Source organism: Lineus longissimus, chromosome 3 (genome assembly GCF_910592395.1).
Source record: "Lineus longissimus chromosome 3, tnLinLong1.2, whole genome shotgun sequence".
Taxonomy (NCBI): Eukaryota; Metazoa; Nemertea; class Pilidiophora; order Heteronemertea; family Lineidae; genus Lineus; species Lineus longissimus.
Genome location: NC_088310.1, coordinates 6,137,905 through 6,159,546, shown reverse-complemented (window position 1 = coordinate 6,159,546; position 21,642 = coordinate 6,137,905). Strand labels below are relative to the sequence as shown.

General features: G+C 40.4%; 2 protein-coding genes across 5 annotated transcripts in view; both read right to left on the bottom strand.

Moving 5' to 3' along the window:
• Positions 1–921: 921 nt before the first annotated feature.
• On the bottom strand, positions 922–7,724 carry LOC135485566 (cytochrome P450 3A24-like). The gene is made up of 12 exons (XM_064767710.1): positions 7,587–7,724; positions 5,971–6,056; positions 5,372–5,465; positions 4,917–5,066; positions 4,586–4,708; positions 4,141–4,229; positions 3,726–3,895; positions 3,318–3,451; positions 2,801–2,890; positions 2,129–2,364; positions 1,660–1,803; positions 922–1,438 (listed from the first exon to the last, which is right to left on the bottom strand). The coding sequence occupies exons 1-12, from the start codon at positions 7,665–7,667 to the stop codon at positions 1,195–1,197; spliced, it is 1,641 nt and encodes a 546-aa protein (XP_064623780.1). The 5' UTR covers positions 7,668–7,724; the 3' UTR covers positions 922–1,194.
• A 3,119-nt stretch (positions 7,725–10,843) lies between these two features.
• Positions 10,844–21,642, bottom strand: part of LOC135485563 (girdin-like) — a 40,964-nt gene continuing 30,165 nt past the window's right edge. For 3 of the 4 annotated variants that reach the window (XM_064767702.1, XM_064767705.1, XM_064767703.1), the window contains 3 exons: positions 21,367–21,471; positions 17,138–17,346; positions 10,844–15,521 (listed from right to left, as the gene is read on the bottom strand). In XM_064767702.1, coding sequence (XP_064623772.1) covers positions 14,076–15,521; positions 17,138–17,346; positions 21,367–21,471 — 1,760 coding nt within the window. In that variant the 3' untranslated portion in view covers positions 10,844–14,075. The remainder of the gene's footprint in view (positions 15,522–17,137; positions 17,347–21,366; positions 21,472–21,642) is intronic. The other variant, XM_064767704.1, reaches the window with a different exon arrangement.

Here is a 21,642-nt window from a genome sequence, read left to right as displayed (position 1 = left end):
GGTCCACTCTGACAGCGACACAGGTGGCACTAGCATCCAAGGAATTCAGCACCAGCTCATCCACACACTGGCAGGGGCTGCAGATGGCAACAGATGAGCGCAGTTGACTCCTTGTCCGAGGTGGAAGCAACCTTAGCATCACAAAAGCTTCAAACAGATTAATGGATTGTCTAACACTAAGTCCAGTCTAACATTAGTCAGTAAATTAGTGTTCTTGCAAACGATGACCTATCATTAAAAAGAGTTGAGGTGAAATACTGAAAATCAAACACATCAATAAATATCATAATTACAAAAGTCACTGATGATAGTCACATTGATGATAAAAATAATAACTTGGGACCCCAATCAACATTAAAAACTTTGGGCCTTGGCAAGTAAACTTGTCGAATTAATTTTGTTAGCTATCAGTGGTGTTAGTGTCGAATGAAATGTGATGGTCTGATGCATGTCAATTGTCATACAGTCATGCATTAAACGCATGCAGCGCATGGTCTAGGCAGACGGCGTCAACTTCAGAGTCCTCGATGCCTGAATAAGACCGAAAGAAAGTAATATCATTACACTCATAATGTTGTCGATGATCCTATTTGTTTACAGAATGCTAACTTTCATGAATTTACTGAGTAAATAATGTGTTTTCTTTGAAATATGAGTTCGAATTTTCCGTCACGAAAAGCTTTCCGCCACGCAGCATTATACTTATGTGCGGGGCGCACCGAAAGAGTTTTGATGGGGAAGCTGGAAAAACGACAACGACCATGTTCGCTAGGGCCGGAGAAGCGAACATCAACCCCTGATTTCCTCAGGATGGACAACAAGGGGAAAAATAATTTAAATCAATATTTTTATTTTTAAATGTATTTATTTTCCTATATAAAAATAACTTGCACGCATATGAATACGTGACGTAACGAAATATTTATATTTACAACTTTTTGACGGTAATTCGATCCGCTGTCTTCTCAACTATAGGCCCCTACGTCCTTCCCGTGATGTAGGCCTAATGGGTGGCCCTTTTTGACGAAACCGTCCCGAAAGAACTGGTTTAATTGTACCACGAGAGCTCCAGGAAAGAACAACCACCCAGCACAATTCTCATTCCTCGGTTATGCAATAGCACCGTGAGGTGAGGCAGTTTTTTTATGTGAACACACGCAGCAATAAGAGAACATCAAATTGATTGTCATTAGCTCAGTCTCTTAATTCCACCTTAACCATTACACCTTCTTTTGGAATCAGTAAGGTGGCCGACTCACAAACGTCCATGGGAACAACCGTTTCTTCGCATCGACTGAGCGTGTACTTTCGTAATAATGTCACTAAAATCAGCTTCATTTCTACCAAGGCAAATCTCATTCCGATGCAATGTCTTGGCCCAATTCCAAATGGCAAGTATGCTGCTGAGTTGCGGCTGGCTTTCTTTTCTGGGAGGAATCTGAAGTGAACAGGGGAAGTTAATACCCTAAATAAGTACATTGTATAAGGTAGAATGGAATGGTGCAATTGCTCTAGGCATGTCGCAAAGTAGAGATTTGTTTTGGCAGGACGGGACAGATCCGAGTAAAGAGATATAACGATTTTGGGGACCTTTCTCTAAACACAGATTCATAGCTGACTTCATCCAATGCGGCTTGCAGTGCATCTAATAAGACCTACCTATCAGGGTCAAACTCTTCTGGGTTGTTTCCCCATAGCTCTGGATCGGAGTGCAACGTCCTAACGTCTGCTACCACTGAAAGACCGCGAGGGAAGTGGATGCCTTTCACGGTTGTTTCTTCAATGCACATCCTGGTTACACCACTGGAAGAAAAGAGCAAACTGATGATGAGCAAGAGTGCCTTTATAAAGTGGACCTCCGATTCCGAATCACTACCTACCGCACCCGAAAGCTGGGAATGATTGAATAATTGAAGGACGAGTTCGGTTGTGCTCCGATCGTCGCCGGTTTACAATCGCGCCTCTTGCCGGAGTTGGCATCAAGACGGAATATCAAAATGATTAAGAGACCACTTAAGACAAGAGAGAGAGACGACTTCCCAACTTAATCCAATACGAAACGTAAGACTAACCCATAGATGGGTTCATGCATGACTGTATTCTGATCTATTACTGCACTAATGTTTACCTTGGTGCAACGGGATGCAGTCTCAGGACCTCCGAGATCACTCTGTCCAGATATTTTAGTTCTTTCAGTTGTTCGTATGTAAAGGTGGCCTCATCGCCAACTATTTCATCGATTTCTTCCTGTATCTTCCTCTGCATCTCAGGATGGATGGCCAGTGCATGGGCGGCAAAGGCCAGGGTCGTGCTGGTGGTGTCATACCCAGCCAACAGAAATACGGACGAGTTGGCATAAAGTTCCTGGAAGAAGATACAGATGCATGTAAAAACATGTCATCCAAAAACACGCGCGTCTTCACTAAAATGGGTCCGTGTATGGAGAAGGAGGCGGCACGGTTTCAATGCCGTGATGAGCAAGAAGAAGGAAATGTGTATGGAGAGGGAGTTAGCGTTGCACGCGCAATTTAAAGTTGAAAGTAAAACATAACGGGCCGAATTTACAAAGGGTGTTTAGCATAAAACAGCGTTTAATGTCTGAATAGACAGAGTCAGGGCCTTGGAGGGTTTCTTCATGAAAACCGCATTAGGCCCTGAAACTGATTATGTAGAATTTACACGCGTCTAACTCTTAAACACCCTTCGTAAATTCGGCCCAACCTGTTTTGGACGATTTTGATCAAAAGTTGGATTCCATCAGATTATGACAGAGCGCAAACCGGGAGAGTAAAGCACTTACCCCCGCCTCAAGAGATTTCTTTCCCTTGAACTTATTGTTGTTGTAGTCTGATGCGTCTAGGAGTTGTTGTAAGAAATCTCCTCGGAGAGACTGAAACGGAAGTAAGATGATAAACATAAGTTCAACGCCAATAATGTTACAAGGTTATACGCTTTGTTCAGCAATAGATATATAGGCCTAACGCTATACATTTCTTACTAGAACGAGACACAAAGTGAGGTACGGTCATGGCTTCATCACTTCAGCAAGCAGTTAACACATAGAGCAATTAGAGGTGAACGTGTATGGAAAAGCAGTGCCGGGAAGGCTGAAGAATGGTGATGTAGCACTGAAACTCGGGAATATTCTTCAGCCGCAACCGCGGCCTCCCATTGCATTCCACTTTCACGTCACAATGTAGCAGATGGGCCACACATCGGCGGGCACAAGAAGGAGACGGTCGTATTGATTTGAAACGACAATGTGTCGGATTGGGGAACTTTTCCGTACAAAATTGGAAATCGGGCGTTCAACTCACCGCTTCCCTTTTCCTCTCTTCAATCATGCCCTTGATTGCTTCCTGAAGGATGATTGAAGGGTTGGTGTCAATTTTATTGTTGTGAAAGGCCATCTGCATCTTGTTCCAGTATTCCTTCAAGCTGGGAAAGATAACTGGAATTAGAATTGAAAACAAAAAGTTGACAACTTATTAATCATCGTTATTTATCTTCTTTAGTTTCTTTTGACTAGGACCGTCTCCTACTCAGTTATTTCTTGAGACGACACAGAGGTTGGGCATCATTTACGACTCCCACTCCGACTTCAAATTTGAGATTAAATATCAGGTGTCTAATGACAACTTCCAACTGAACTAATGACGGTGGCTTCGACGTTTTCCTATCAATTATTTGCGCCTCTAAAGAGTGAATCAACTCTATGTACTCACCTCCCAGAATAATGGACATGAGGAACACGGGTCTCTTCTTTAAGCCCTCCGGAGTGATAGACTGAAAGCAATCTCTGCAGAGTCTTCTGAAAGCTTCGAAGTCCATTCCATCGCAATCGAGCCCGAAACCCACCCGGCAGATGGTCTCCAACGTGCAGGATTGGAATTCCCTGAAGATTTAGGTACACGTTTTAGTAATTTAAAGTTGCACTCTGTACACGAGAAACCGAAAACAATGTACACCAATTCGCATTTTAGGACATTGCCAGGGAATTGAAACTGTGATGACAATTGTTATAACACATAAAGTATGATTGATAATCAGTTAAAAATAAGCCGTAGAAAAACTATCTGAGCTATATTATTAATTCGTGGCATTTCATCCGTGAATAACTTTAGCCTTTGATGAACTTACCTGTAAATATCAAACGGCTTGCTCTCCAATCGCCTGTCCTCAAGGACCTTCATGAACTTGTCGTTACACTTCTGAACCTCTGGCAACATCTGTGAACAGAATAATGATACATGTACATACATGTATATCATTTGTCGTTTAGAAGATGGCCAGGAATGACCTCTTTCGGTGGCACAAGGGAATAATTTGTATTAGTACCAACAACCCTATTCCTGGTACAAAAAGGTTTCCAACTTGTGGTCTTTTCTAATATGTAGGCCAGCCTATATTTCTGGACGGTTCGTCGCTCAGGTTGAGAATATCAATGTTTCGTAACCACGGAATTAGTTTTCAACGCCTTACCCTTCCCCTATCGTTATATATGTCGATCTCAAATAGCATTGGGGCTCATCTTGCACAAAGCTTTACCTCTCTATTTAACTATACACGTAGTTGCCAATCTTACCTGTTTTAAATTGCTGGTTCTAAATAATGGCGACATAATGTCCCGTTGCTTCTTCCATCTTTGACCGTGTGCGAAAGCAATATGGATATCCTCTCCATCTGGACCCTCACCAACTGGCAAAGGCTGAAAAGTAGCATGGGAACATGTGAGTAATACCATAAAGGTATAAACGTAAATCGTCCACTCGTGCTGCTGTTCTTGACGGGGATTGGTCGGTGTATACTTTCGCCAAATTCTAATTCACTAAGTTTTGATTGTGTAGCCTATTTCACATCCATTTAGATAACACAAATCTGAAATCTAAATGTCGTTTAAGCTCCCGACACTTTACCTTTCTGGCAGCAAATTTGCTATGTTGAGTGATGAAAACCTGCTTCAAAATTTCAATATCGGATGTAGCCAACATGGGCAGTGGACCTTCAAAGAACCCGTATGTCTTGCCGAACTTCTTTGACCAATCACGGATAGCATCGCTCATTCCCTAAAATGCAGAGAAGTTATTCGATTGGTAATAAATTTATATAGGGAGTTTTCGCAAATCCCCCGAAACGCCAACACGAACGCCTATCCCATTGTTCGAGCTCCTGATCAAGATGTCGAACAATGGGATCAGCGCTTGCGTTTGCGTTTCGGGAAATTTGCGAAAACTCACTACGACACTCGAAAGGTGGTTGAACAAATCGGGTCGGCATATGCATCCGTCACTTCATCTGCAGTTTCAAGGTTATCACGCTATTCCGAAGAGTTTCCTACACTTTCCCTTTATCTCGAAATTTCAATACTTACATCTTTGGTCTCCTGCAGATTACCAATCAAGAAGTTGGGCCTAGGCCCGTTTATGCCCCGGACCTGGAATACTAGAAAGGCTTGCCTTCGTCTCCTGGAAAAACAAATGTAACAGGCACTGTTAATCGTTTCTTCCATTGAACAAGAACTACATACTTTCCTCTTCAAAGAGAAATAAGAACTGCTTTCCTCTTCAAATGGTAACAAGAACTACTTTCCTCTTCAAATAGTAACAATAACTTCTTTCCTCTTCAAATAGTAGCAAGAACTACTTTCCTCCTCAAGTGGTAAAAAACTGCTTCTTTCTTCAAATGGTAACAGAAAAACTGCTTTCTTCTTACAATGGTAACAGGAACTACTTTTCTCTCTAAATGGTGACAAGACCTGCTTTCTTCTTCAAATGGTGATGAGAACTATTTTCCTTTTTAAACGTTAAACATGCTTTCGCAAATGGTCACAACAACTACTTTGGTTTTCTTTAAGCGGTTAATGGAACTTCTTAGGAACTGATTTCCTGTTGCAATATTGTTATAAGAAATATACTTATCTACATTTTCATTGCAGATTTCACATTTAAATGTCTAATAAGCGTCACTTACCAGCAAGCAATAACCATGAGGATGACCGTCACCAGCAGCAAAGCTCCGTTCGCACCCAAACGACCATTTTCGTTTGTGACTCTCACCTGAAATAAAAAGACGGTCCGTGCTATACAACAATTTAATTCAAAACCGTTAAACAAGTTCTTCTTCGGTTCACAGAAATACTGCGAATTCAAATGATAAAAGCGTTAGTTGCAGCAATCAAAATACGCCTGAATCTTCAAAACTGCGTTGCGAGTATTGTTTACAAGGTAAACATCGGCGATATATTTTTGAATTCATCAATAATTGTTGTGGCGAACCTTTTAAAACAAACAAAAACAAACAATTAGAAGTCTGCTAGAAACTTCAGGCCTACTAAATGTCCATCCTGTGTTCCGCGAATTCAGGACACTTAACCCCTTGTACACTAATATATATATAAATAAGTCTGACACTTCTTTGAAATAAAACAAGTCTGCCGGAACACGAAGGGAAACCCCGTATGTCGTTTTCGCCGACTGTCCAGAAAGGGCGTAATAAGTCGGATTTTAAAATTATCCAAGGCAGTCATTCATAATTAAAACGCATGTTTGGGCCTCAATCCCTGGGCATAACCTCCCACATGGTTAACCTGCTTTCAAATAAAAAAGAATGAAAATCCCGGATGCACTTACTTTAAGCGCCATTTGAGCATGTTAAACGTGCTGGCAGTTGGTGCCAAAACTTAGGCCTATGAAAATGATGCCATCGAACGATGATTTGATTTGCGATTATTTTCAAACCCAAGTTGCCCTTTTTCCTTTTAATCGGGATTTTTTATCTTTTGAATGGTGCAAGGGGGAGCATAATGCTTTTACTGAAGGGTGGGTGACCCGTGATGCATAGATCTATGACATCAGGTGTTGTTGTTCATTCCTGTCATTCGACTTGTTTAGTTGTTGGAAGTGACATTACCCAATAAAAGTGTCAAAAATGAACCAGTAATAAACATCATCTGCAGTCAATGACCCTCCATTAACATATTTCAAGAGTGTTTGTGTTTGTGTTAAAGGAACTAGCATATACCCATGGAGCGGGCAAAGTTGAAATGTAATATACATTAGTTAAATGGGCACGATGATTGAGCTACATTAAATTTCTAACGTTACTGAAGTTTTATTAAAGGTTAAACACGAAATTAACTGCATTTAGGGGGAATATACTAATCAACTCTACTATATTTGCAAGAATAATATCAAAATATTATTATTCCGTCCGATACAAAAACTAGGCCCTATACATTTTCTGTTGTCAGGGTTTTTGCATGCAGAACCAACTTAGCGGAGATGCGGCAGTAACAGAGAGGCCAAGAAATTGAAAGGGGTGTATAGAAGAGAAACAAAATACAAACATTTGCAATACCACAAAATTAGGCCTTTCCACATTACAAAAATGACGATCAATGTGTCTTTTCATGAAAGAAGCAAATGTGATTGGTTCATTGCCAATCATCATTTATGAGAAGATGGATTGAGACCTGCTGAATCGCCTCTTTAAGGAATACCCGATAAATTGAATAATTTACATTCGTATTCAACTTAAAATGAGAAAAATCTGAAAATCGTGTGGAAGTTTCGAAACAAAATACTTACCCTGTCTTTGATTAGCTCTATCGTCGTCTCCGCTTGGTCGCGGCGGAGCAATGCCCCGAGGAAGTCTCTAAGAAACTCCATTTTACAATTTGCAAACAAAATCTTTTCGTCTGGGACTGATGACAGTGTTTGTTGATATTGAACTCCACAGATGGTCTCCGCAAACGATCGAGAGAATTTAAGTACGAACCGCGTGCCGTCTGTGACGTATCTTTGAACTAATTTGCCATTGGCTGGTGAGACTCGTTCACCTTATACCGTTCTTACTGACGACTCCCAGGCCCCTATAGGCCCTTGCTCTTTGCGCCGCTAAATACCAATGCTGTCAATTTGTGAATGTACGCCATTAAGCTTTTCAGAACTAAGAAAGGTTTTCTTGGAAGTCGAAACCACAATAAAGAGATATTCCCCATTGCAGTATATCATTTATTTGTTGAATATACGTCAAGTGCGCGGAAAGTCACATTTGTGAGGGTAGTTTTTGTTTTTGTTTTATATGATAAATTGGATGAACTGCAATTGCTGAACGAATATCAGTCATTGACCTGATTTGAATTTGACCATGGGGTAGCAGAATTAGTGGTGCATCTCCCGAAGTGGTAACGGGAAAGTGAAAGCCGATTTTTCAGATGGTGTATGGGATTGTTCTGCTATTACAACGCGATCTGGAGTAAAAAATATAGGTTTTCCCGTAGTATATAGTGCATAGAGCGCGGTTGACCAGTCGCATTACCTCGCACTGCTATAATAACTAGTCGGATTTTGGCCATTTCACACAGAAGATGCAGCAGAAACAAACTCCTCACTTTATAGACGCAATGTTGATTTTAACGAATATACATGTACTTTCCGTAAATACATGTATGTAGACTTGACAGCAAATCACAAGGATAGCCTTTCAAAAGTTTTGTGATTCCAAGCGATTTGAGGCGATTGAACAGCTTTTATCAATCTCTTAAGGACCAACTGAATTACTTTATGTATTTCCAAGAAAACACCTAAAAAGCTGCCAAATATCTTCAATGTTTTGTGTGAAATTCTTTTGCTATAGTTTATGTCAGTATAGATGCGCGAAACACTGCAAATCCTAATGCCAAATGTCGATGGCACAATGTCATTTTTTTAATGCAAGGGGTCGTGATTGAAAAACCTCTGTAACTAAGCGAAAACTGCATAGCATCGGCCAGTAGCCGCAGAATCAAAGAAAACCTCACCATCCATGGCTTTAGTCAACTACGGCGCCTCCCACCTTTGGCATAGTTTTGGTATTACCATTGGAAAATTCACTGGAGCAGTGATATATGTTGGGGGCCAACTTCTCAACCGAGACTGTAACAAAATACTGTGTCGTAACCAAGCGATTTAAATCGCTGCTATACCCCCTAATAAATCACATGCGACGATAATTGCTCGTATAGTGATTGATCGTATAACTGCGACAAGAATCGGTCAATCAATATAATAATTTATATCAAAGATGGCGAGTGATTGTAATCAGTCGCTGGTCGCAGCGATTTATAAATCGCACGTTTGCACGTTTACCTACATGTATGTCTATATATCTCGAGGAAATCAGGGGCATGTCGCTGCTACCGGAGAAGCGAACATTGACCCCTTATTTCCCCAGGATGACCTCGGTCAGGAATCAAGTCGAATTTTCGAATGGTGAATCTCTTCAATCTATAAACCTGACCTGACCTCTTTTTCAGAAGGCCGCGTTCAGTAGGCAAGTCCGGGGACAAGACCTAGGACATGTTGAAAAAGGCTTTGATATTTTGAATAATCTAAATCATTTATGGCGAGTATTTCCAAGAAATGTTTACGATATACATCCAAATATGGCAACTGAATAACAGGTCTTCTGTTCTGCTCCGTTATTCTATATTTGATAATTTTGCCAGACAAGTTCTTTTGGGTTAGTTTGTCTGCGCTAAAGTGTTGAGACGGGGGGGGGGGGGGGGGGGCTTTAAACACACTCTTAAAATACTTTCTCTTAAATGGTAGAACTTGAATCGTATGGTGACCATCAGTAATTACATTGTATAGATGCCCGCAGGCAGTTTCTAGATTCATCTCATGAATTTTGAGGCCTTTTCTGCCATTTTGACTACAGACTACGGGCAGATAAAGACAACATGATGTTTCTATTTCCATGATAACAGTTAACAATGACAGCTTTTCCCACTACAATTACCTCCTAATTATGAGATCTTCACACTTTTTGGTATTCAAATTTCAAATAGACATTACCCAAAATACAAGAGCATCGTGTTCCTACGCAGGCCAAATTTTCAGTCGTAAAATATATCAACTTCAGTACATCGTATTGACCGTACTGAACTTTATTGTGGTTCAAAAACCAGGGTACTTAAATTATCAATCGATATAACTGCGTGGACTGCCCTATTAGTACTTAGTCCATGCAGTATGAAGTTCAATAAAGTGAAGTTCAGAAAAGCGAAGCTGAGGTTTATACCGGGGTATTATCTGTGGTTGTTCCCCATTTTGCAGTGTTTCCCCGATTGTTCCCCTATACATTCACGGATTAAGTGACCACTGAATACCAAACAAAAACCATTCGAGTCCTGATTTATTGTTGGGAAAACACAGGCACACTGAAACATCACAGATATTCCACCAGTAAAAATGCAATCGCCTGTGGTAATGGTAACATCCACCTCAAAGACAGCTTTCTTGCCCACTAGGTATTCAGAATCGTTAAGCTTCGAGTCCTATCCATGGGGAGAGCTTTCATACATAGGTATTCAGAGTAATTCTGCTGCTCAGGACACATCCAAGGACAGCATTTTTGCAGGCGTCCACAGACAGCTTCAGGGCAGTCAGCCTAGTCACACCCTCAGGGACACTATTCATACACAGGTATTCAGAATAATTCCACAGCTTTGCACAAGGTGCACTTCTGCTGCGAGTTTTGGCAAGTCTGTCACATCATCTGGGGTGGGTGGGGGAAGGGGTTCCAGCTTCAGGTATCTTAGAAGGGGAATATCAAAACCTTTTATACTATGGATTGATGATAAGTGATCATTTCACTGTATTTATGGATGCTATATATCAACTCATTTCATTCAATGTGTAACCGGTGAAACCATGGTCACAGCTGGATAGGTCTCAAGTCATGAAAGAGCAAAAGAGGACATTACCAGTGTGTCATTTTTTTGGCATCCCGAATTGATGAACTTCAGAAAGGATGCGATGTACAGAGAAAAAAAGACGAGCAAAACAGTTTTCTATCTCCAGATTTTAATTTAATTTATTCATACAAAATTTGCAATGATCAATTATATACACAACACAATTTCATAACAAATGTTTATCAAATACAAATCACCAATCATATACACAAAATTCTCGCTCTAACTACGTTTCCATATAAAAGAAAGGAGAAAAAACATCCTGAAATGCTAACTTGATTAAAAGAGTTCAATTTAATCCAAGCATGATGTAGCTTCTGACAAATTACCTTAGTCCATCAAAATGAATGAAAGGCTTTTTTTGAGTCGACACTCAAAATAACTGCTCTCCTTTTGACAAGTTAATCCATTTTTTATAGAAGAGCCAAATACTGTTTACTCAGCCAGGTGCTGTTGTTATTTTCAAGCATTGTAATGATATATGCTTGTGGTACCACGCAGAATGTCGTGTCTGCTCCTAACTGATTTTACAGTGAGTAAGTGAAGGCAGAGGTATCAAAAGCAGGTAATGACACTTTTTGGATGAGAGCAATGGTTGGTTTGCTAATTATCTTTAAGTAAGACAAATAGTAGCAGAAAACAAAAAAGTACTAATATAGTTACAGAATACCTTTTTGGTCAAATAAAGTTTGATTAATTTCTGTGTATCCTTTCTCCTCAATTCCTATTACAGATTTTTTGGTTGTATTGGTTAACAATAAATGTCAATATAACTAAAGAGAAAACTAGTTTTCTCTGGTTCGAAAAGGTTTATAGGTTTGCCACATGCAAAGTTAATTGACACATTCAATCAACTAAAAAGTCAGCAGAGCATTCAGTGTGGGGATTTTGACCATTGAAAGTGCCAAAAATACTCGCATTTCTTAAAAGTTCAACCAAATTCTTGTTAGTCAAGTTTTTTCATACCGACTAGAATTCCCCTTCGGCCAAAGGTGACGGTTGGCTGACCCTTAAATCACAACAGATCAATTATCAGCAGGGGGCTGTTATTTAAGGCAAGGTGTCACCCCTCATTATGCCCGACAGACTAAAACTCAAGGACTTGCCTCACATCGATAAACAAGATGTAAACAGAATTCCTGACTTTCACAGGGTTCATACACCTACTTTAAAATATTCAGCACCAACGCAAAAGTACTAGTAATAATAAAGAGGATTACTTGTCCGTTATTAATTCTTGACATCAGGTACCTAGCTCTTGAAGGTCTATGCCATCTGTGTACATGTACCATTACTAGTCTCCAATAACAAGATGCATGGGCAATTTGGTGGAATAGTGAGCAACTGTGGGGGAGTTTGGTGGATCTGTAGAACCAGGCTAATGAAGGGTAAGCATTGAGTCTGATCCACTTACTCAATATGACTAGTCAGAAATCAAACAAATCAGAATAGTGCAAATTTCGGAAGCTCTAAAATGTCAAGATGGATCTGTAATATCATTGCTCTACATCTGATGCAAGGGCGGATCCAGAAGTCGAAAAAATCAAAAAATTCCAATTTCAGAGATTTTTCATGAATGAATATGGAAGGGGGTGGGATGCATCCCCTGTGATGTAACAACCAATCCCTTTAAGCATTAGTGATATCCAGGCCAACATTTCTGATGTGAACAATACACTTTCATTAGTAGAGTACATGCTCAGCTGCAAAGCAAAATCCATCACATTTTCACTCTAAAGTGGTCAAGTGCCATTCAAGTCCACCTGTTGCTTTTGAGGCAAATACTCATACTTCCCAGATCTCAATCAAGGGTCACCAAAAGTGCATTTTTGTGGAAATGTACTGAACTTTCTGTTCCTTTCAAAATAGGCCTTGTTCAGCACTACAACCATTATAGTTATGGAAAGATGCAACTGATCATCCCTACTGTTTAGCATGGATGAGCCCCGAAAAGTCACATGACAGACTGCACCTCCTGGATTTGATGACCACTACCTCATTGGAGGGATATCACCCTCACAGTCGCTTGACACTGACACATTATTACAACCAAGCCAGATTTTAACTTTGGTCCTAATTCATCACCAGACAACAAGTTTCACTAAGGTACAAAATATCCGCTGGAATTTACAGCTGGTTTCTGATACATATAACAACCCCTTGTGAACGGTGTGTAAGGTGGCAAAATATTACAAATCACAACAATGAAACATGCCAAAACAGCATGCCGTTAATTACTCAATTAAGACACCAGAAATTACTGTTCAACCTTCTGATGAAGTGTCGTCATAGAAAAAAATTATGCTGAACAGGATACTGTACCAAAGATACTCAAATGCAAATTATATACTCAAAAGATCATTTTCTGCCTTCTTGGTTTTCTTATTTTACTCCCCAGGAGCAGAATAGGTGTAACATTACTTGGCAAGTTGTCAATGAATGGACTATTTTCCGACATAAATAAATATCAGCAGTTCTATTTCAAAACCAGAAATTTGTCGTAATCTCCTGGAAGACAAGTGGCGCCAACTGGGAATTTCTGAAAAATTTGCTGTTTTTTTGTCAGCGGCACAATGCTAGGCAGCAGAAGGGTTAAATTCAAGTTTGGTGTGGTCATCAGTCGTATTGGCAGAAGATCACGATTTTAAATAAACATTTCATTGGTGCTACGGCTAAAGGATGGGATCGAAGTTTATACAGATCTATTTTGGATCGGATTAAACTCTAATGAAGACTACCCAAGAACAACATTGCTATTTGATAGAGCATTTCGAATTTGAAGCCAAGTCCAGTCACAAAAAGGAAGGGCTTAGCAGAGCCTCATTGTTACTTCAAAGGAATACTGCAAATACAATTCACTGTTTGCACAGAAGAGCAACAATACTGGAGGATTATCTTTTGCAAAATGTTACAAACATAAGGGAATTCAGCATCTTAAACAAACACTTTGCCCTTCACAAGTATGGTAGGCTAACAATACTATAAACAGAAGTATACATCATTTACACGACACTGACATTTTCAATGCCAGATCAAACAAGCTCACATGCAGATACAAAGAAAATATTGCCACTTATACAGCGGTGTTGATCGTTGGACAAATGGAATGTATATTGAGATCATTGACTGTAAACCCCCTTATCTTCATGGACCCAGTCGTCTGTCTGGTGGGGTGTTTCCATACTGGAGGAAAAGTTTGCACTTTTGAAGGTTTTGTATTGATATTCTTTAGTAGAAAAGCTTTAGTATTCTTTACCATGGAATGTTTACACAGCCATTGTCCAGTGGTCTGTCCATTTTTCTCAAGTGGTCTGACTTGCTATTGTAACTAATTGCGCTAAACACAACCATACTCATACCAGACGGATGATTTTGGTTTTGGTTCACCTTCTGCAGGTGGAGGAGGGCGTGGTGGGGGCTCTGTGTCCGGATATGGCGGCTGGTTCTTGGGTGCCTCAGGTTTCGACCGACCAGGTGTAGCACCGGATGAGCGAGTCATCGTAGCCGGGTATGGCTTCACAGGATGTACCACAGCTCGTTGCTGTGATTGTGGAGACTGGCCATACGGTGTGGTCGGTCTCCCATGCTGGCCATTTCCAGGACGTATGGGGGTTGGTTGGATGAGGGGTACCTCCCCTTCAAGAATGTTCGGATTGCTGCCTCTACGTCTAGGTGGTGCTACCGGTTTATTTGGGCTATTTGAATGTGCACTGTCTTGATAATTTTTCACCATTCTACTCACAGAATTATCATTCTGGTACGAATTATCATTCATCCGTTCATTGTACTGAGTGGAATAGCCGCCACTGTCAGGGTTCTTTTGATTAGAATTCACTCTTTCAGGAGTACTATTACTTGGTCGGCGATCAACAGTTCCATAAGAGTTTGTGTACGTGTTCTCGTAATTTGGATTCGTGGTCGCCCCGCTAGGCTTTCTACCTAACGACGCGGATGCATATGCCCCGTATCCTGAATTTTCACCCTGAAGTTTTGAATCTGAATTGTTTTGTCTCGGAATGTCCGTTCTTGATGGCGACGCCCCTATCCTGCTATCCACACTGCCTTGGTGGGTCAGGCCTTGGCGTGTTGGTGAAGGGGGTAGCTGACGTCCTACACTCACACCACTGCTTCCACTGCCCCCTGGTTTGCGTACAAGTTGGATCCCACTAGAATGTCTTTCAGCACCTTGGGACGGACCATCACTTGATGACCGAGGCCGATATTCACTGACAGGTCTCTGCCTAGGAGCAGTTGGGTAGCTACCTTCCCTCGATGGCCTTGCTGGTGGTTCCGGCATCACACGCCGCCCCATAGCAGCACCCATAGCAGATCGGGGCCTCTCATAGCTCGGTGTGGAGGCAACCGGCGTAGAAGAGAAGTTATGCTGGTTATATGCCATAGGTGATCCCATGGCTGACATCGGCCTATCAATACCTTGACTATAATTGACACTAGCATTTGGATTAGACTCATTAGAAATCTTTGAAATGTTCACAGTGGACTGAGACAGTATATTTGCAGGTTGGGTATAACGTCTTTCATTTGAATCATTGTGAGAGAGATGTGGGCTGGTTTTCTGCGGAGTGTAACTTGAAAATCGACGTTCTGGGGTGCTGTTTTGCGATAAGTTGGAAGATCTGGACGTATCGTCTGCTGGTCTGCTTTGGTCTGATAGTGCTGCAGACACGGCCGTAATGTTTGCCAAGCTAGCTTCTAACTCTGCCTTTTCTCTCTCTTCTCTTTCTTTTTGCTCTTTTTGATGTCTTTCCTTCGCGTTCCGCCGCTGTAAAAGAGCAGACGTAAAAACATAAGTAAAACTGATCATTGAAAGAAAGAATTCAACCAGATGTCAAAGATCAAGTAAGAAAGTTGCAAAGAACCATATCAGAAACCTGCAAAATTTTAGTAACTATTCCCAAGAGGATAAGGCATGAAAACAGCAATTATTAAATTTTTTTAGCCTGCATGAACTGCACTGACAGGAACTGTATGAAAGTGCGCAACGGACTGACCTATCGAAACGCTATCAGATTAGTAAGCAAGAGCGCTCGCACAAAATCTTAGCTAATCGAAATCATATCATAATTGTCTTCAATGCAAGGTCCTGTCAACCTAAATCCCTTTAATTTGTATAATTGAGCAGTCAGTTGGAGGTTTGGGTGATTAACAGTCAGTTATATTGATATTGATTCAGGTATATAAAGGGACATGCGACAAATCTTTCGGAAGAATAAATAACAATCTAATTGACTAAATGAATGAAATGAAAAGTACATTGAGGAAAGAATAAATGCATTTTACTTTGATGATGGACATGAACACCACTTGTTAAATCCCTTTTACCGAAGTGCCAAATGCCAAAATTAACGAAAGATCATTTTGGTCAATCAACAAGGGAAAGTTCATTTTCAAAAATCAATTCGCCTTTTCCTGGAGAGTGCCCCATGCAAAGGAGCATTGTTGCAGGGAACAAAATGGCCGACTTATGGAGCCAGCCTTTGATGTTTCCAACATCACATCAGTCATGACATCGAAATCAACAGAGGCTGATCCAGTAACTCAGCGAAGTTCCGCAACTCCATTGCAAGAGGTGCTTTTCTGGAAAGAGGGGAATGCTTTTGATGCGATTGTCCAAAATGAAGACTGTCAGTTGAGGTAGTTAGGGTTCAAGTCAGCTACCCATGAATAAGGACTGAGGGTGCCATCTGTTAATGAGGAAAGAAAATGGCCCCGATCCCAAAACATTTCTTCCAACCTAAAGATCTCAAGACTCAACTATGGCTGTGAATGGCATAGATATTAGAAATCTTTTGAGTTCCCATCGAAATGACCCTCATCCTGAATTAGCTACGATAACTTGCCTTGGCATTTCGAGGAGGGAGACTGAACTCCCTAAAACCACCTCCTGTGAGAAAGGCAGAAGACTGAATGTTCAGCACCATCAGCAAAGTAAAATGTTGAGAAACCATCCATAAACTAGCTACAACGAAGGTGGCAAACACCAACCTCACTTTCAGAATTTGATCCTTTTAACAGCACTACTACTCTATCTGCCTTATTTCTGATTTCAAGCCCCTCATCAAGTGCAGAACTTATCCCCAGTCCTTATCAAGGGTTACGCTGATATTTATGCTTCGAAAAGTATCAAAACAAAGAACTACTTACAGCACAGGCAGATTGCCCAACATACAAGTGTTTAACTGATAAAATTTCAACAAAAGTTGCCACTATCATAAAGAAACTTTGTGCATATTTTCCAAAGTATTGAGGTTTCTTTCTCACATGACTGGACAGGAAAGTCTCTAAAAGCATTCACAGAGACTTGAAGAGAATATAAGTCTACCAGTATGATTTGGATCTATTTTGGTTTTACAAGCCAATGGCCATATCCAAACGTACCCTGGTTTCCGGCGAGTTGTTCAAATCATCCAAGAACTCTTTCAGACTCATCAGATTTGTCTTCCCTCTTGGTGAGTCCTCAGGAGTGCGATCGTAGATACTCATCGAACCTGGGATCAGCTTCTTCAATGGAAGGTGAAGGTCGCTGGAGTCGGTCGAGTTCGTCTTCTGACTGGACGTGGAGCGACGGTCCTTGGGCTGGTCGTAACCTGACAGAAATGGCAACAGATTTCAAGTTAATGGAGAGCATATCAATAGACTTTACATGGGGTTGTGTATAGCAACATAGAATCAGTACCTGGATCAGTGCACTATCAATGTCCAATGGCTGACCAAAATCCTACCGGAAGGTTAACCTTACTCGGAATCAGGTATAAAGCTAGTTTCTACGATTCAATCCCAATAAAATAAAAAAAACAGTAGGAAGAAGTCAGCACAATGTACAGATAGAGAGATACTGAATTTGCCTCTTTCCTGATCAATACCCATAGTGGTCAAGCAGATGTGGGGAAACAAGGCTGACCCACAACCCAGCTGAGTTTGACCACTCCATCACAAGAGGCGCTCATCTGAAAAGAGGTGGATTGGAACTCCGAAGAAATCATTAGTTCTGGCTCAGCAGTGGCTCCCATACTCCTCCTTTGAATAATGTGTCTACACAATGATATTGGTGATAATGCTTGCATGTTTAATGTCAGGTGAAACTAAAAGGTGAGGAATATTAAGAGGAACTCGGGTGAACTGAATAAATGGTCAAATGTCACATTGAACACTGTGATGAGAACTAAGATGATGAAAACTACATGTCACAGAGCAGCACTGAGAGCAACTGGATGCAACATCAAAAGCTATTGTCCACATTACAAACACACTCAACCTATCCTATCCACCTTGGACGTTGGTCACAAACCATCAATAAAACAACAGCGAACAACATAAGGATACACAAGCACCTCTACTCAGCAGTATTGAGAGAGACGGAATAAGAGCAAATATGGACACAAAGACAAATCTGTACTAGGGACAACACTGCCAAGAACAACATGTGATGTTCTGCAATGAAGGTGTATGATATTGTGTGTAAGTAAAACATGCCTTTCGGATATGAAATTTTTTATAGTGGAATGTTTTTCCTTGGCGAGCCCATATACACTGGGGACGACACTGCCGAGAACAACCTTAGATGTTCTGCAATGAAGAAGGTGAATGCATCTTTGTGGAGGTAACATGTATGTAAAAGATGGATATTCCAAATGCCATTAACCAATAATAAACATTTTGCCATAACTTTTAATAGCAAATATCTGGTATTCGATCTACTCACCAAGCCTCCTGCCTGAGGCGGGACGTGCTGACGCATAGCGATATTCTAACCTGCGCGGAGCACGATAACTGTATCTAAAATCTTTAAAACCTGAAATGATTTAGAAATCTCTCCAATATATCTTAACTTTTTGTGCATTTGTTGCAGAGGCAGAATACAGTTTGTCGTAAGGCTGCAAAGGAGTGGAGAGCGGTTGTGTAAGTTGAATATTGTTTGTATAGAGAGCAAACTCGACTTTTTAAACAAAGCGGGAAGCTCTGGAGCCTCGGGACAGCAAATCAGGAGGGTTGAGACATGAACGTGTGGAATATAAATGGACAGCTTCACCTCCCAAGTACAGCACCAGCGTGGACACCACAGGACTGAGACAGAACAGATGCCAGACAAGGAAGACAAGTGATAAGAGCTAAAATCTGTTTAGAAGCGTGCCTGATCCATTTTGTTCCATTTCTTACATCTCTATCTTCCAAGGACAGCATGCAGAAACGAGGACAACATGCAGAAACGAGGACAACACAAGATCGAAGCAAACAGAGGCCAGACAAGGTGGACTTGCGATTTGATACAAGTTAAACGAGGCGTGCAAGACACATTTAGTTACAATCCTGAAATTAAGTGTAAAAACAAACACTTCATTATAGGAACAGCACATTGATATTGATGCTTTAATGCACTCCAGTCAACTTTAAAGGTTGAGCAAACCCAGGGGTCAAAGAGCTCCACTGCATATTTCAGGTTAGATCACTTAAGATATTACTCTATGCTGGAGGATTCAAGCTTTGAGGACTACTAATATCGATGCATTAAATCACCAATATGGCTGGACTGCCCCAACAAAGATACTACTTTTCAAATGAATACGCAACTCAAAGCAACAGCCTACTGTATTAAGCTGCCAGATGTATTGCGGGCAATCAAAAGTGGTCTTGTTAATGGACTCTTAATATGTACATAGGCTTCACTAACAAAACCCTCACAATATACGATCAATTTATTTTCAATGATTGAAAACCTCCACGGCTTCATGAGAGAAACCTGGGTTGACCCATCTGCACCATGAGTATTGAGGACATCTGTTCGGTGTCAGTTCATTGATATGCACACACTGCACTTTACAAATGGGTTTATACCTTTATGAACGAGTCTAATAACTGTGGCAAAGGACATACTGGTTATGACTTTAAATCAGTCAACGGAAAAGCACTCACTTCTGGAGGGGACTAAGCCTCAGTAATTTTCTTTGTCACATGTTTGATACAATTATCAATCATAAAAGAATTGGCACCATCCCAATTTCTTGAACTGATATTTGTGAACGGTTGTGAACTCTTTTTAAAATTGAAATTCACGACAAAGGGCGTTTTCAAAGAATCTAAGAATAAGCTTTGAAATTTAAAAAAGGACTGAAGCAAAGTTGAACCGGATAATTCATAATACCCAAAATAAGCCATTGAGGACTTCTATTGCCATTTCCCACCCACTTGTGTTTACGAGATTGGTTATCCTCTTAATACATCAGTCGAAAAAAATTGACACAACTTTTTGCACTTCAAAAAGTACAAAAATATGACACTGATGAAATACGAGACGGTCAAAAGCCAGTCCCGTGACAGAGACAACAGAAGTCTTGAGATATAACCACTGAAGAAACGTCTTCCCCTTTCACTACTTTTGTGAAAAGCATTCTAAAATTTAGGTGGTATTTGGGGTATTTACATGTAGCACTCGAAGCAGGTGATAACACACAGAAGCGTAAATTTGTGAGAAATTGCTATACATCAAAAAAGGAATAAGCTGTAGACCATGAAATAGTGCAAGAAGGTAGTACACATTGTATCTAGATAATAGTTTTTGTAAAGAAAGAGTAAATGTTGTCAGATATATCCTGATAGATATAAAGAATAAAGAGGTTCACCAGGTGAAAAAAAATTCTTTGCAGATGTTTTGACATTTAGCAAAACAACAGCACAGATTATTTTATGAGTCCCTTTCCATGACAAGCAGACATTTAAGCATACAATTCGATATCCGGAGTAATTCGTGTTTTAGAGCACCAGCAGATTTTTGCATAGGCAATAAAAATACCTGGTTTTAAAGGCCTCAGCGAAGAGCTCCTTCTCGGAACATAAAAGTCTCTAGAAAGTACATCAACTTTGCCATCATTGTGATCTTTTAACAGTAACATAAAGGCTGGAACACAGAAAACATTCTCTACTTCATTTCATGAAAAAATGACTCCCCCACATGCAAAAAAGTGGCTGGGGAAAGTGGTCAGTGTTTCCAATTTAATGGCTCAGTCTCGGTCATATCTTTTCAATTCTTGAAAAGAACTGTAAGTATTTTTAGATACTTGAGATGAAATATAACATTTTCTTCATATGTTGCATTCTCTGTCTGAATTCCCCAAAAATGTAAGTGCTCTTTTTTATGAAAATGGACTATGGGTACAGACATCTAGTCAAAACAATATAGGTTTACAACATATTTCAGCACAAAACTCACAATCACATAAAAACACACTATTTCACAGTAAACAACAGGTGCTATATTTACACAACAACACAGAATTTGAGAATATTAGAAGCGGACTTGAAAACTAGTGTTGGTGAAATTGCAGGTTGTGCTTATGCTACCCAAAAATGAATTTGCCTCTTCAGGATCAAGAACACTTTCAAAACCCAAGAAATCACGTGGTCGAAAAACTCTCTGTCAATGTTGAACATGAAAATCTTTCAAAAGTCTCAAGAAGATTGATTAGACTAAAGTTTGTCCCAATTTCTTTTCCAATGCAGTTTCAACGAGGCTGCATTCAGCTGTTTTGCCCAAGGCCGATTAGCAAATCCTGAAGTGGCAAATGACCATCTAGTCAAGGCATTATAAAGTGAGCCACGAAGCACATTTCTACCTTGTTTTCCCTTTAATTGAGTAGAGGTGCTACTGGTAGAGAGCGCCACCGAGGCACGGCTAGATGACGTATCAATGTTTGTGATATCTTCGCTGGATGTTACACCTAAAATAGTATCACGAAGAATTTTCTGATACTGTCATAATTGGCTCCCACAGCGATGCAGAATTTGAAAAACTTAACACTTTATGGAAAAGTTAAAATAACACTGGGGGTGAAATATCACAAAGTTAGTCAGTCTCACATCAGAGTTTGTGAGCAACATGAGGAGCATCA